This window comes from Salarias fasciatus, chromosome 5, assembly GCF_902148845.1.
Source record: "Salarias fasciatus chromosome 5, fSalaFa1.1, whole genome shotgun sequence".
In the NCBI taxonomy this organism is placed as follows: Eukaryota; Metazoa; Chordata; class Actinopteri; order Blenniiformes; family Blenniidae; genus Salarias; species Salarias fasciatus.
Window position 1 is genome coordinate 27,214,228 of NC_043749.1, and position 17,060 is coordinate 27,231,287.

Consider the following 17,060-nt stretch of genomic DNA (forward strand, 5'->3'; position numbering starts at 1 on the left):
GATAACATGTGATTTAGATTTCTTCACCGGAACAAACTAACACACTATACGCCCGATGCTTATCTCCCTCCTAAAATACTCTGTGCTTGTGTGCGTGTGTGCGTGTGTGTGTGTGTGTGTGCAGTCTGGACTGTGGTCACGTCGAGCTGTAATCACCTGCTGCTGTTACTCTTTAACTTACGAGCGGATGTGTGTCGTTCCCTGTCAGTCTGCCGAGCGCCTGACCCTCATAAGTCATGTTACAGCAGGAGGAGGAGGAGGAGGAGGGTGGAGGAGAGGCGGAGGCGAGAGGGGAGAACAGGACGAGAGGCGGAGGTGACAGAACCTGAGAAAGAAACAAAGAAACTGGAATGGAAGAGGATTAGGAGATAATTCACTGAGACCGAAGAGACGAGAGACGGAGAGGATAAGACGTCTTTCATCTTCATCACCAAACTTCACTCTGACTCACAGCTGAACTCAGGAAGGAGTTTCTGGCTCCAGATATTCAGCAAATACATCGGAAAAGGCTTAAACAACCAACCACACCGAGAAGAACATCTGTCAAAGCTCCGTTTGATGAACATTTCAGACACTGATCAGAATAAATGTAACATTACGGTGACTGAACAAACACACTCCGCGGCCTCTTGGGCAATGCCACCGGGGTCAGGCTGATAAGACCGGCTCTGAGTGTGTTTGCTCAGTCAGGACAGGGTCAAAGTCAAACATTCGCTCGGGCACATGCGGCCGCCCATGCACACGTTCACACATTAATTCACACATTCACACATCGGACGCCCTCAGTCCGGGTGATAAAGAGGACAAACACAGCTGGTCTGGCGTCTCAAACCGCTCGCTGGCCTCGGTTAAAACGTTCCACGTGGCGTCGGGGTTCGGGCTCGAACCAGGTGACGTCAGCGGCGAGCAGACTTTGCTCAGGTGTGTGTTCGGCTTCAGGTGACCTGGAGAGGTGTGTATTCACCAGCTGTTGGGCGAGACCCACTGAGGAAAGAGGACACCTTATCAAGCTCACAGACGCTTTTCTTCAAAAGCTTCGTTATGGAGAATTTAAAATTCATATCTATATATACATACTGTCCCATCATGCATTTAGGTGGTGCACGGAAAGCCCCGTTGAAGAAGCAAGCATTGTTTTATATGTATTTTTATCATTTCATATGTGTGAAAGCTAGCTAACTCATTGCTCAAAGTCATGCTTTCAGGGTGAGTTTGGAAAAATATGCATAATGTAACATTGTAGGAGGAGATTTTTGGACATTTCATTGTATTTTGCAACAGAAGATTTCATTAAAATTGGCTTTACATTGAGACTGTATTCATTTTCTGTAGTAAAACTATTTGGCTTTGCAAAAATCGACCCATTTTGATCACATACTATATACTCTGCACCACAACAAAGAAAAAAGTTTGATTTTTAAAGGTTATTACTATTGCAGACCTGATTAATTAACTCTGAAATGTTTATTTTTGAAGTAGCAGTTGGCATTCATGGGAAAGGTAAAGGTACATTGTGCAGTTATGAAGAAGACGATCTCTCGATTAATTCCCTGACATCGAAGGTGGAGTCGTGTGTGGAGAACAGACGGAGTTAAGGGACAACACACGCTGCATCACCATCACCAGGAAAAACATGTTGAGAAATACAAACATTCAACTGATGCAGGAACAGGAACTTAAACCATGGAACATGTTGCTCCTGAGCAGGATTAAACTCAATTTCAGTCCTTCACAGCAGTGCTGAGCTACAGGAGGATCCTTCTGAGCGTGTTCAGTATGTCTGATGTTTAAGACCGGTCACGGTGTTTCTGCACACAGGAGGCAGATCCACAGCAGCCGAGACGAAACTCCTCAAAACTGGTTCTCTCCCTCATCTCTCTCACTCAAGTGAATCAAACATGGGAGGCAAACATGATCCACCTACTGAGCATGTGCAGAAGAGCTTTTTTACTACAGCCATGGTTCTCATGTGTTGTGTGTCGGAAAGTTTCCAGAAAGTGTCGTTTTCAGTTGTTTACACGACGACAGAGCCCAACGTGTTTTTGAGCAGTTACACCTTGAGAACCATTCTCAGAATTGTCCATTTTCAGTGGCTCTTTTAGCATCTTCGTCATGTAAACTGACCGTGAAATCAAATGGAAGTTTTGCCGCGTAGCAGACTCTAAAACAGGATTCAATAAAGGCTCTTAGTGCAACTGTATTTTGTGTTGCCATTAGTTACAAATTATTTTGCCGTTTCAAAATAAAAGATGGATTTTTTTTTTTCAGGCACTGCTCAGGTAAAGTTCAGTCACATAAATGTTGATTAGGAAACTGATTATGTCTCTCTCAGCTGAAACTGTCCTGCTGGAGACGGTTCCTCTGCTGCGCTTGTCCAGTTCAGCAGCATCGTTACCTTTCACAATATGTGGAGGAACGTTTTCAGGAGTATGTCAGTCTAGACTTTTTCCTGCTTCTGCTTCCAACTTTCCATTTCACAGCTGCTTCGACATGATGAAACATGAACGTCGCTCCTCTCATCCAAGCCTCCCCTCCAAAAACCCCCTCTCATTGTGCTCTTGAAGCGGTGCGTTACAGTAAAGAGAGCTGCTCTGTGTGTGTGTGTGTTTTATGTAACAGTGAAAGGCAGCTGAGAGCGTCCAGTGCATCAGTACAGCTCCACTAACAGTGGGAGGACAGTATACCGGCTTAAGTACCGCAGCAGCAGCAGCCGCCATAGCAGCTATTTACTGTAATTACTGGAGCCCATTAAAGGGGGGAGCAGCCGTGGGATGGCGGTGAAGTCTCAGGACCTGTATCTCCTCATATGTCACTGTCACCACGGTGGCAGATGTAATTTATTTCCACGTCAGTCAGACGGAGGAGACGCCGAGAGCCTCGTTAAAAGAAGATGGAGGAGTCAGATCAGGAATAAGTCAGAGCAGCCGCAGCTCCAGTGTCGCATTTCCTCTTTATTTTGCTTTCATTTGGAAAATTAAGGTTTTTAGCAGACCGTTGTAGCAGCTGATATGTTCCTGTTCTAATCTTGAATCTTCCTGCCGCGACCCTTCATTCGCCCAGACACGAGTCAGCCAGTTTCACTATCAGTCGCTGCTCCTGCTGTTTACCTCCGGTGTGCCGCAAACAAGCTGCTTCTCAGCTGGAGATCCATGAACAGATAAAGAGGATTGAGATTTTTTTTTTTTTTTTTTTTTAAATGTCAGTGCTTTCTATTTATGCCCTTGGCTCAAGCTTTCTGAATCAGGTCGCACAATGTACTGTAACCCGAAGTCAGACATATCTTTAAGAAAAACACCTCTTTGATACCGTTTGGTGTCTGAATGCCTCTCTCTCTCTCTCTCTCTCTCTCTCTCTCTCTCTCTCTCTCTCTCTCTCTCTCTCTCTCTCTCTCTCCCTCATGCATTCTGCTACCTGTAAAACTCCAGTTCCTACATCCTCCTGCCAGCAGGGATCCAGTTTGCAGCCACATATACAGACATTTCAAAAAGTCATTTTCTGCACCACAGCTTTATAAGCTGGAGACATGTAGCTGCTGCAGGCTTAAGGTGTGATGCATCCTGGATCCTTCCACTCCTATACTGTATTCACTGGTATGAAAGGATGAAAAGATGAAATGATATTTACAGGTTAAATGTGTTACATGGTGTTTTTTCTTATTAATTTCCTTTTACAGTTCATTTAGACAAAAAGGATTAAAAACAACAAATGCAAACGATCATACTCACAAACTTTCACACTGATGTCCAAAGAGTTGCCTTAAGATTTCTCATGAGGAAACTTTGTCTTTTTTTCTAGATTGCCATGTCCAATTCTAGATTCCAGTTGAAAACTCAAAAGTTTTGTAGCATTTTGGACGTCTGTTTCCATGACGATGGTGCTCGGAATCAACGAAAACTCAACTTTCTGCGTAGTCAGCAGCCTCATGGCCACGCACGCTATGACTACATCTTCTTCTCCAGCGTTTCAGCCGTCGCCGTGTGAGCTGGCGCCGTTTTCAAAACGTTGTGTGAACAGAAAACGTTTGTTTCAAGTTGTGTAATCGGGACCTTGATTACTTCACCCTCGAGCTGGAATCATTTCCTGTTACATGAACTGTCACAGTGGTGATGATGATGATGATGATGATGATGATGATGATGATGATGATGATGATGGGAAATCCCGCCACGGCGTTGCCAGGATACCAGACAGTGATCATCGGGCAGCCTCGATCCCCGAGCGGGGCGGGGCCTTCATTTCCTTGGTCTCACCTCCACCGCTGCTGCAATATCCTGTGTGAATTACACCACGAGGTGGACGAGGCGGCGTCGGAGGAAACCGTCGTGAAAACAAAGGCGAAGCGGCGTGGACGGAGCCAGAGAAGAAGACGGAGATATTTATAGTATCTGGCTCACTGTGCTGTTTTGAAAGACCTCACTTCCTCCCCGTCTTCTCCTCCACGCACGGCCATCTTTAATATGGCAACACTGAACGGCCGGGAGAGGTGACGCAGGGAAATAAGTTATCATTTAGCATGAGAAACGTTGACACGCTCAGAAATGTCACGCAACGGCTGGCTTCACATGGCGCCTGAAACGAGCAGTTTCTGAATGGATCTGAAGGTGTGGGTTTCTTCTCGACCCCGGACGGCGATCAAAGCGGCTGCGGTGGGCCGTGTGCGTCTCAGCTCCCGTGTTGAACACAGGCGTTTTGTTTTCAACACACTTCAGGAGCATCCGAGAGGGGAAGTGGTGAAGTTTCACATTGAGCAATGAGGCGCGCTGCTTCTGAAAAAAACCGTGGAAACCACAGCAAAGGGAAAACAAGAACGGCCCTGCGAGTCGTTCTGCTGCCTCTGAGATGCTCCGCGCCGAGGGCGTCTCAGAATGACACTTTGAGCAGTGGAGGGTCAATATGTCGCGTTGGGAGGAAAGCTGAAGTTTGTGAAAGATAGAATAAAGAATTATGAGGCCCCAGAAAGCAACACTGATCAGACGTGTGTCTGTGTGTGTGTGTCTGTGTGTGTAATGAAATCATAAGCAAGGCGAAAACCAAAAAAAAAAAAAAACAAGGGCAGTTGACGCAGTGTGATCTTGAACCGCAGCCCTGCTTCAGATGTTTATCAGTGTGTTTGTCAGAGACTTTCGTCTGATTCAGAAATACAGAAAGAGAAACTAACGGCAACTTTCATCCACTGAAAACTCTGATATGATCTGTTTTACACCGTTTAAAAGACATTTATGCAATCACGGAAGTCACCCACAGGCTAAATATTGATTTTTGTAGAAACGCCATGATACTAAAATCATTCTTATGAATCTTTAACAGAAAAAAATATTTGACAGTTAAGAAAACCACACAATTCAGTTATTTATAGGGACATGGAGGCGTAAACCGATGTAGCTGTTCATAGAGAAAAAAATGCAGGAAATTATGAAGCTTATATAATTATGTTTTCAATTCCTACTGTCTTGTGCAAAGATTTTGGTGAGAATTCTACACTTTATCTAGACCTCAGTCTGGTGTTTGAATGGCCTGGGGGGGGGGGGGGGGGGGGGGGGGGGGTCAAGCAGCCTGGAACAAGAGGCAGAGTCGGAATCACACAAAAAAACATGAAGCAAAGCCAATGTCTCAATCCCCCAGAAGAGAATTTAGGATCAGACTCAAGCTCTTTTAAAAAGAAAAGTTTAAAAAAATCTTTTACAAAACCTGAACAAACGTGTGCAGCAGTCGACACTCAGATGGAGCCTGAGCGTTTTCAAAAAAGTTTTCTGTGACTTTGACCACCGTTGCCGTGTAAACAGATCACCAAAAATGCAAGAAACATTTTTAGACTTTCTCTTGAAAATATCACACGAACTTCTTTTCCCGAAGAAAGGCACTGGCAGAACATGCAAACTCCACAGTGCTGCTCTCACTGTAGGAACTACAAATCCACATCAAGGCATTCTACTCACGGTGTTTCTGGAGTGAAAAAAAAAAGAGAGGAAACATGTTAAAGAAAAAAATATCTCAATATTTATTTGCGGTATAAACATGTCTTGTGTTGTTTCCAGATACTGTACAATACACAGGGTGGATCATATTTCCTTCAGTAGACAGAAAGGTGAAACTGCCCCGTTAACATGCCCCCCTTTTGCTTCTATACACAGACAGATTGCATCTTTTTTTGTCTTTTTTTTAAAAACTGTTTACAGCACGATACAAAACAGCTATTTAACGTGACTTTGAAGCTGTAACACGATGCGAGATGCATTGTCAAAAAAATCCCTGAAAAATTCCTCACTGAGGTAACATTTTTAAAATCATTCACTTTTTTTTTTTCCTTTCACTTTGTGTGTTCAGGCTGAAAACCTTCCCCCCCCCCCTCCCCCCCTCGCCTCTCTGCTCCGTCGTCCTTCCCCCACCGAGCACATTCTTACCGAGATGTAGCTACAAGTTTAAGGACACAGAAACGGCCGTTCCCGTGATCTGGCAAATTTACAAACAGAGAAAACCACTTGATTTCTCTTTCATTGTTACAAAGACACAAAAAAAAGAAAGAAAAAAAAAAAAACACGAGAAAGCAGCTTGAAATCAACCGTATTCGTTCTTTCCGTTTGTTTGTTTTCAATAGAAAAGCTCCGTACTGAAATATATTTCAATCCTAGGGTGCTGAGTGACGGCCGAGTCCCCCGATGGGCGGTTCTTATTGTGAAGTGGGATTTGACTCCAGACTAGGAAAAATCCGTTCAAGCACGGCGGTATTGTTTTTATCTTTGATGCTGTAAAAGGAGAGGAACTTTTGCATATAAATTCATCACATCTATATATATATATACTGAGATATATATTCATATTTAAAGGCCACAGGAATAGCATAGAGCACATTATATCAAAACAAGACGGAAAAATACTTTTGTAATTATTTAAGCCGGGGTGGTGGAATTGTCTATTGTGAGATATAACTGGCATGCTGAACCACAGCCCTGGCTGTGTGTGTGTGTGTGTGTGTGTGTGTTCTCAGTTGGTTCTGGGCTCTCCAGCCCTACGTTTTTGGGACACCCAGGTGAAACGTTACTTCAGTCCTTAAGCCATAACCGAGCTGGATCTTGTATAATCATACAGAGTAGATATAGTACAAAAGAAGAAGAATTTAAAACTCTGAGGTCTTCCATCTACAAATACTGCAGAAAAGGTGTTTTGATATATTGCAGAGTAACAAAGACGACCTCATGTTGACCCGTTGACGGTGGACCGACAGCTCGCTGTCCGTCCTCGCCGTCTTCTTATTCAAATAACAGATAACAAACATTTATTTTCCCCACACAATGTTGTTTTTTTTTTCTTCCCTAAAGTGAGATACAAAGAGTATTGAACAGTCAGCATTAGAAACAAGTTAGAAAGATTATATAAGGCCAGCTAAAAACCAACGCTCATCAGATCCTACTGCTGTGCCCTCTGAAACCCGCTTCTTTGTTTCTGTGCAGACCTCGTCCAGATCTCTGCTTCAAAGGCCTAAATATCTGGCTGGGAACATCGAGCCTCGTGCAAAAAAAAAAAAAAAAAAGGATTTGGTTAAACTCGAAAGGGTTTTTTTTAAAAGGTTTGGTCCAGAGTTGTAATGATGAATGTAGAAAATAAACTAACAGATGTGCACTGCAGGAATTTAAGAGAGCCACAAATATATCAGGTGCATCTGAACAATTAGAATGAGAAACCTAAAATTTACTTTAATTTAGTTGAAATTAAGAAACTTCAGTTTATTTAAAACTTAATAGAAATATTTTTTTCTCTCCAAAAAACAGTCATAATCCTCCATAAATCTGGAGATTATCCGTGTGATTGCAGTCCGGCTGTGTCATCGGAGTCCCCACACCGGCGTAACGGACGCCTCGACCTCCAGGTTTGTGAAACGTCTGACGGCAGGACTTCGGTTTCCTCCCAGCAGCTGCCTCAGCGTCTTGGCGCCGGGGTCACCGCGGAGTTAAATATATCCTCCCTCACACCTGGCACTGAGAAAACACCACCTGTAGCACAGCGCTGCCGGCTCGTTTGTCTCCGCCTCACCTTGAAAACACGTTTCCTGGCATCTGATGCTGCAGCAGAAAGTCTGCTTCTGTGTTTTGTCTCCTTAATTCTGCAGTTTGATGTTCACTTTTTTCTCTCTTCCTTTTCTTTTTTCGTGTCTGAAACCTGGAAGTGGCTTGGTGTGACGACTCCGAGGTGTGGATTTCAGGATTATACGACCCGGAGAACAGATGGTTTGTATTCATCAGTCATTTTCAGTATGTTCGCGCAAAGAGGAAGAAAATGAAAATGTCTCTTTTTTGTTTTTTTTCCCATGAGGCCCGATGCGTTCGTGGACCCAGCTCCACTTCTCTAATTGGGAGGAAAAACTCTTCAAACCGCCGTGGGGGGGTTTTCTCATTTGTCTTCCAGATGATTCTTTTATATTTTTTTTTTTTTTCAAAGCGCATTGAATCTCTTTTTGGTATAAGTGCTACAGATGTGGACGCTGTCTCAGAAAACGCCTCGGCCACACGCTGTGCGCCGTGACGGCGGCAACAGCAGTTAAAAAAACGGTCCTCGTTTGTTTTGTCGTTCCTCCGGTTAAAGCAACATCCAACCCGTGGTTACGTCTACTGTTAGAGAGCATACAGCACCACAGCATGCTCAGGTATACAAAATAATATAGATCTGTTTTACTAGTCACTCTATCATATAAATATCTATATATATTCATTTGTATTTAATATAACTTTCATATAATATACCCAAGGCTTAAGGGTGAATGGACTCCTACAAAGCTTTCTTTGATGAAATGGGTGATTTGGAGACCGTCTGTTTCCACCGCTGCAGATCGGTAAGAGCAGTCTGAAGCTGAGGCCAGTCCCAGCGCACAACGCCACAATCGCACGGAGAAGTCCCGCCGAGACCCCGGGAAACCATTTCTGTCAGCGTTCTGATGCAGGAGGGGATCTGAGTGACGCCGTCAGGCTCCCGGCACTGGGTCCGGGTAGCTCGGCCACTCGGCCCTTCTGCTTCCAGGCGTCTTTCTCAGAAACGCTGAGAGAAATGGACTCAGGAGGGCTTTGAGACGAGCCTGCAGTGCCGGTTTTCAGAAGGCTGAGGTTCCTATGAGCCCGTGGCTACTAAGATAAGCTGCCTGAAGAGTCGCGCTCACTGTCTCTCCTTGTATGAGTCATTCACTCGTTCATTCGTTCATCCATGCACACTCACATGTGGTGACGCTGCCTTCGCACTAACCGGTGTGAACCTGCCGCCAAACCTGTTAGGGAACCGGTTCAAGCACAGAGTACTGGCGGCGCTCAGTTCCTAACTGAAATGAAACGGGCGAGAGGAGCTGGTGGAAACAGTAACTGGATCAACAGTCATAACGGGAGAGAAGACGGAACCGGGAACCGAGAACCGCTCGGTCACAGGTCGACTGACTCCTCGGTCCCCTCCCACCCACCCCCCGGCTGGCTGAACCCTGAACCGGTGCTCTGGATGGGGGTTGTGGAGGGAGGGATGGGGTGGGTGGGGTGGGTTGGGGGGGGGGGGTAACCAGTTCCTGCTCCCTCCCCACCGCGCCGTGCAGCTGTCAGGACTCGTCGCAGCCTGGGACTGGCCTCCTCCGCTCTCAATGTCTCTTTATCCGCCTGCTTCCAGCGACAGGCTCCAAGTGCCAACAAGTCGATGGCTCCACCACTGTGCAAACCGCATTAGGTCACTACGGACCCACAGGAAAACAGAACCGAAGAGGAAAAGAAAAAGACAACGCTCTCCACACCCATTCCCCTTCTTTAGGTTTACAATCTCTTAAGCCATTATTGGATTGAATTACTCTGTTGTTTTGGACAAAGATAAGATTTTCTATGTGTTTATATTCATATAAGGTATAGATCTGTGCGTAAATGTACATAAAAATATACAAAAATGCATAAAGACATACTGAATTCCTTAAGGACTGCCCATACATTTTCTGCAATGTACGTTAACATACATACGGTACAAACATACATACTTTGTTTATGTGTGTGTGTGTGTGTGTGTGTGTGTGTGTGTGTAAATTCCTTGGTTTTGAAAAACTCTACATTCAGTAGAGCGAGATTTCCTACGAGTAAATCCCAGATTCTCCACTTGGCACCAGTCCGCTCAGCTGGAGAGCCGAGGCAGAAAGACAGAGAGGAAGCTGTCGCCTCCTCCAGCCGCCGCGTTGCGTCTTCCTCTCTTCGTACGAAGCGGCGCGTCCCGCTGCGAGCCGTCAGTCCCTCACTCCAGCCTCCCTTGTTCTCGCCTAACCAGACAAGCGATCAGGGTTTATCCCGTCCTCAGTTCAAATCAACGCTGAGGAGGAAGCCTTTGTAAACACACAGTCACGCCTCTCTGGGTCGAAAAAACAAAAAAAGAAAAAAAAAAAAAAATCTCCCTGTCCTCTTTAACCGTGGCTTCTCTGAGCCTCGCCGCCGCACGGCGGCTGCTCCGCGGCCGGGCTCTCCGGCGTCGAGCCCCAAGAGGCCCAAACATTCACTAAAAAGCGGCCGCTCTCCACCGGCGCGGCCGTTGGTTCCCGCCGCCCCGCCCTCATGTGGACTCCAGCGTGTCCAGCTGGAACACGTTGTGATTGGTGGGCGTGGTGAAGAAGAGCTGGTCGTGCGTGGGCGAGGCGGAGTGGTTGTCGCAGGGGCTGTTGAGGCCCAGCGTCCGCTCGAAGTCCAGCAGCTGGCCCATGAAGTTGAAGTTCGGGGAGATGTTGGACTTTTTCCGCTTGACGAAGTCGTAGGCGTCGTTGAGCGACAGGTTGAGCTTCTGCATCAGGTAGGCCACGGTGACGGTGACGGAGCGGCTGATGCCGGCCAGGCAGTGCACCAGGATGCCGCACTTCTGGGAGCGGGCCTCGTCTGGGGCGGAAGGAAACACATGGCAGTCATTCAGGAAGGCTGTATTTTATCATTAATTGTTTTTTTTTAATGCCTGGTACTATTTAGCTTCATATTATGAATGAACCAGAGGGAGAAAATAATAAAAGAAGTTCAGTTCCAATCGGCGTTTTGACCAACATTTATATGCAAATGTGTAAATTGAATCTCTGGAGTGAGATTAATTTAAAATCCAATTTAACTGCAGGTGATCCGCTGCCACTGCTAATTGGCTCCAGAAGCCAGTTCCTGAGGTGCTGCTAAAGCTGCCATTTCCAAGGATAATAGATTTCAAATGACTGGAATCCTCAAACGTACTGTTAGGAAATCAATCGCGGCGTATTTGGAGTATCATTGAAAGTCGCAGTAATGGAGGAGAATGTCAAGTGACGCAGAAAACCACTCATATCAGGGAGCGGAGCGGCGCTACCGAGCTAATGTTTCTCACAGTGGAGCGCCGTGTGAGCTGCTTGGGTCTCGGTTCAGGATTCATGAGGTGTTTCCCCATCGGGAGACACAAGCTTAGTGAAACAGTGACCACGGAGGACTTTTTTCTGAAAATTTTAAATTTAAAGCTGAAAAAAACCTAACATTTTAAAGACTTTAACCGTCAATAATTTGAAGTATAATCACATCTGGTTAAATGAAGGAGTTGAAATGTTGTATTTTAGTCAGTTTGCTCTGCAGCTATTTTAGAATGGGTTTATTTTATTCTATTTCATTTTCTCATCCAAGATATGATCATAATGTGCTCAATTTTCAGAACTTCTGTGATATAATTTCATGCATTAAACTTTTATTTTATGCATTCAGAGTCTTTCTTGTCTGAATTGTTCCTGAATTATGATGAAGCACGCACATATTTGATCAGTGTGGATAATTAGATTCATTAAATGCTGCCTGCCTTCTTCACAGATCAATCACACTGAGATGAATCAGCTCCAAATGTTAATTTAAAGAAAGAACAAGACGTTTTCTTCCAGGAATTCAATGACATTTTCAAACTGCAGTGACATTTTTGTCAATGACAGGAGAAGGTTGAGTGTCATTCTGCTTTCTAGCTCTGCATCTGCAGAAAAAGCCTCAATAGGAAGAAGAAAAAAAAACATGTTACATTATTAAGCAGCTCCATCCATCCACCTATCGGTTTCCAGCCTTTGCACTTGCATCTCTGCAGGCCATTAGAGCCAGAGTTAAGTGCTTCTTTCCTTCCTTTCTTGTCTCCCTCTCTTTCATCCCCTCCTCCCTCTCGCTCCTTCCCTCTCTTGTTGTAGGATTGGGGTCAGTTGGCTCACGAGCTCAGGCTGCCAAATTAAATTTATATGTGATGTGTGCTGACTTTCCACGGTAAAAAAAAAAAGACGAGCCGGAGACCCGGATCAGACTCAGGAGTCGGAGGAGTAACCGGCGGTGAGCAGATCCGAGCGGCGTTACATCACTTCAACACATCGTACTGCAACAGCCCTCCATTTATCAAGTCGTTAAAGTGCCAGAGAAAATCAAATCACGGCCTCTCGCCGCATGCTCCAGCACTGACTTTCAGCTATTTAAGGAATTGCAACTTTCAGCAGCACATCTGCATCTCCTTTACCCGTAATTACCCCAAAAGAAGTGATGTAATCCCCCCCCCACACGCTCCAGCCAGCCAGGCAGCGCCATTTAACATCGGCCTGACCCAAATCTGCCACGACCTCTGGCTCTGGCATGTGTCACGCTTCCTCCCACCTAGGCAGGAGCACTACTATCGAAACATCGGCCGTCTGAGCAGTTTACATGAAGACTCTGGCAGAGAGTCGTCGGAGAGGGAATTCACTCATTCTCCAGGAATGAAGTCGGGAGGAAGGACGGGAAACACTCGGAGCGGACGAGAGGCGAGACGAGGGCTGGAATTCTTACATCCTGAGTGTCTCAAAGGGTCTCTCCTCGTGGCTAAACACAAAACAAGGCTCCGAATTCCTGCTTCATCAGTCAGAGTGAAAAACTGAGATTTAAAGGCCTCACATCGTCACTGACTGTGTGTGAAACACACACACACACACACACACACACACACACACACACACACACACACACACAGAAGAACCGACTTTCACTGCATTCGCTGCAAACTTCACATGAATGCGAGAACAAAACTGACAAGCAGAAGAACAAAAGTCAACAAGAGCTGATTTTCTTTTTCTTCCTCTTCAGGATCAGTCGACACGACGACGTTTCAAGTGATAACGCTTTTGGTTTTTTTTGTTTTCTTACAGAAAAGTTTCACGTTTACACGGCAACTTTCTGAAAATGATGTCTGTTTACACAGAAACAGTGTAGTTTTGGTGCTGAACCACTAGTGGGAGCTGTTTGCTTTTGTAATGAAACAAACAGCTCATTCATATGAGGGATCAGGCGACTGCAACTCTAAAAACGACCCAGTCCAGGAGGATATGGAAACAACTGGAGAGAAAAGCCAGCTCTCTACCAAAATCTTTGTTCGAACAGAAACTAGCCTTTTGAAGAGCGAGGTCTGGGGTAGCGATCTCCGCTCACACTCACCGATGAATGAGATGGCCTCGGGGAAAAACTGCGAGAGGTTCTGGCTCCAGTGGTCGGAGATGGGAATCTGTTTGTACTTGAAGTCCCCCTCGTGCTCGAACATGTTGGGCAGGTTGGGCGTCACGTTGAGGATGTACTTGATGTTGTACTTGCTGAGCACGTCCAGGTTGGCGGAGTCTTTGGCACAGCCCAGGTAGAGGTACGGCAGGATCTGCACGGGGAACGCCGGCTGGTTGCTGGGCAGCGGGCTGCCCTCCGACTCGGTGGCGCTGCCCGGCTCGCGGTCCGACTCCCCGTCCGAGCAGTCGGAGCTGATGCGGAGTCCCCCGAGGCCGAGGACGGAGGTCGGCGGCGAGCTGCTGGGACACGAGCAGTCCAGATTGGTCTCGCAGTGCTCGGGGTACTCAGACTGGAACTTGTTAAAGCCCCCTGGAAAACAAGAAGAATCCCCAAAAGGAGCTTTTAAACCGAGACTCAGATATTCTCACTGTGTGTCGACGGCACAAACCACTGCGCCACCGTGCCGCCTGTGTCTGGATGAGGATTATTACAGAGTTTGAAACAGAAACGAGACTTGTGGCGAGGGGTGTAATTCTGTGACATCTACAAAATGGCAGCTAAATGTCAACACTGCCTGATTAAAAAACATAAACGCCAAGAAAATAACCTTCAGGATTGTGTCATTCATACAGTTGCTCAGTATTTTTGAAAAACAGCAATTCAAGTGTTGGACAATGTTACAGTGGATGATTTAGGTCAAGATTTTACATTTTAGGCAAAATTATTCACCAGAGAGACGTAGAATCACTTTTGAAACACTCTATAGCACATTTATCTTGATGTATGAATCCATAATGAGTATTATTAGATCATTATGCAACGGTTTACAGTTGGAAATGGTGCAAAAATGGTGCAAACCTGTTCACAACAAACACGCACAGACCTAGTATATTTATCTCTATAAATCCATTACAATAATGATGCTTCTTTTTTTTTTTTAGCACATATAAGTTGATTATTAGGGAAGAATTAGCAGATAAAAGTCATTAAATACGTTCACTTTGTGTGTACTTTTTCCATGTGAGGGATGAAAAAACACCCAATGAGTGATTTTACATGACTACACAATGGGTGTCATTAATATTTCAATTTAAGGTTTTTTTTAGTTGCTGAAGGAAGAAAAACAGTTACATACAGATGAAAGCAGCTGGATTTATTTGAGGTGACCACACTGTGACCTCTAAGTATCCCCGCAAATGATTTATTGTTTGTTTTCATGTTTGACCTATTTATTTTTTACCAGGTACGTGCAAATAAAATCATCCTCTGCAATACATTAACTTGATGCAGTGATGAATTAACAGAACGACTAGATTATTCACAATTGAAAATTGCGGAAAAATGAAAAAAAAAAAGTATAGAGAACTGTGATATTTTTCTCAATGGGAGCCATCATGACATGCCGATGAGCCAGATATGAGCACAGTGCTGTGATATTCACGCAGGCCTGAGCCTGCACGCGGGCTGGACAGATGTGGTCCATTGAGAAAAGCTGCGCCCTGCGGAGGATCCGGACAGGCGCCGCGCCGCGCTCCGCCACAACAGCGCGCGGCGCAGCGGACTTTTTGTGAATGGCAGCTCCGCTTCTCCCGTCAAGCGGCTCTAATCACGGAAATACTAAACAAACCAGCATCAGCCCATCACTGGAATCCAGCTTATGTACATTTGCGCCAGCTTTGAAGAGAAACTGCGCTTTTATTAACGAGCTGGGGGATTATTGCGCGCGCGTCGTCGGCTCCTCGCTTCTCCGGTTCATTCATGAAAAAAAAGGAAGAAAAAAAAGCCAGTCTTTTCTTGAAGGAACACAACATGGCGGGGCCATTTTTGCAGCATTTTAATTGAAAACATTCAATATAAACCCAGCTCCAGTGAGTCTGAAGCAAAGCGGGCTCACGTGGCTTCATTCTGATTTATGCGCTAAAAGACTCTAATCTCTCACCTCCGGACATTAGTTACTTATTGACTACACTCTGTCTGATGTTACAGCCCAAACTGTTGTGATTTCCGATGATAAATAACAAAGTTTAGTGGACAGATGATAACAGCTGGATTTATTTGAGGTGGCGCCACTCGGTGACCCCTAATTACCCCCGCGCGCACTTTATTGATGTATTAATGTTTCATGGGCTTCTAACAGGAGAGGTGTGACATTTGTGACTCCAGTAAAGATGCATTATTTATTAAAACTACCGGAATCGTGAGCAGGGATTAAAAAACATGCAGTGAATGTGGCGGATCACATTCAAACTGTTGTGGGATTTGGAACAAAAAAAAAAAAAAGGCGCATGATGAGAACGTAGAAAGCCGGACGCGGGTCTCACCCTCCAGATAAAAAGCCTTGCAGCCGTCGTCCCGGAGCTTCTGCAGGAGCAGCCCCAGCACGGAGCTCCCCATCCCGGACTCCTGCCTCTCGGGGGTCGCCTCGTCGTACAGGACCACCACGTCCGTCTTGCAGCGCTTGACGAATTTCTCCTTGTCCTCGTTGTTGGGGATGATGGAGCGGATGGGGAGGTTTCCCTTCTTCAGCCTCCGGAGCATGAGGCCCGGGATGGCCAGGTTGATGGCCGACTCGATGTGCGAGGACTCGTACAGCTCGTGCGGTCTGCAGTCCAGCAGGAGCAGGGAGCTGGCCCCGGACTCCAGCTCCTCCTGCAGCCACTCCACGCTCTTACTCGACATCATCATCATAGTCACGATCACGGAGCCTCCCCACGGATGATTAATTCTCATCGGGGAAACCTTTTAATCCACCTGTCCCCTGCTGTGACATGAAAACAGCAAAATAGAGCCCAAAAAGAAAAAAAGAAAAAAAAAAAAATCACAGCGCTAAACTTCCCTTCCTGCGGCCACCACCACCTCCTCCTCCACCATCACCTCCTCCTCCTCCTCCTCCACCAGCACCTCCGCCGCCGCCGCTGCTCCTGCTGCTGCTGCTGTTCCTGCGCACCCGACGCACACTTCCACACATCCAACGCGCGCGCAGCGGATCCCCTGTGCCCGGAGCAGGAAACTTGAACATGCAGAGCCCTCTTCCCCTCCTTCCCGCAGCCCCACAGCAGAAGTGCGGCTTTCCCTACAGTCCATCGACGTCCGCTCGGGGAGACGCGCTCCAAGTTTTGAGGCGCGCGGCGACGCGGGCCCCGGGGGGGGTCTCGGGAGGGTGCGGGTTCAGGGACGCGCCGCGGATGCTCCGGCCCCACGGCTGCTGTGTTTATTGGACATGCTGGCCCGCGGAGCGCCTCTGGTTTGTCATTTCCACTGGACGCGTTAAAGAGGCTCTGCGGGTCGTCACCGAGGAGAGGGAGGAGCGCGGATTTAAAGGCGCAGAGCGCAGAGCGCGCGCACGAGCCGCACGACGTCCATTCATAGATACTGCGCGCTGCTGCACGAGAATATAGAAATGGATTTAAGAAAGAAAATATACATATGAATGTCTCACTTAAGACATTTTATTGGATTTGACAAACAGCCAGGGCATTTTTCAACATCTTTGCACAAAAATATTTTTGAAAAATAGAGGATTTTTTTAGATTTTCAGAGCTTTTTCCTTTGGGATTGTTTCATTTTCATTTCTGCTAA

The 17,060-nt window shown here is 46.2% G+C and overlaps 1 protein-coding gene across 1 annotated transcript; it reads right to left on the minus strand.

Annotated features, from left to right (window-relative positions):
- Positions 1-7,299: 7,299 nt before the first annotated feature.
- Positions 7,300-16,268, minus strand: LOC115388844 (dual specificity protein phosphatase 7-like). The gene is made up of 3 exons (XM_030092133.1): positions 15,803-16,268; positions 13,422-13,850; positions 7,300-10,865 (listed from the first exon to the last, which is right to left on the minus strand). Exons 1-3 carry the CDS (start codon positions 16,209-16,211, stop codon positions 10,549-10,551), a joined length of 1,155 nt encoding a protein of 384 aa, XP_029947993.1. The 5' UTR covers positions 16,212-16,268; the 3' UTR covers positions 7,300-10,548.
- Positions 16,269-17,060: the final 792 nt, after the last annotated feature.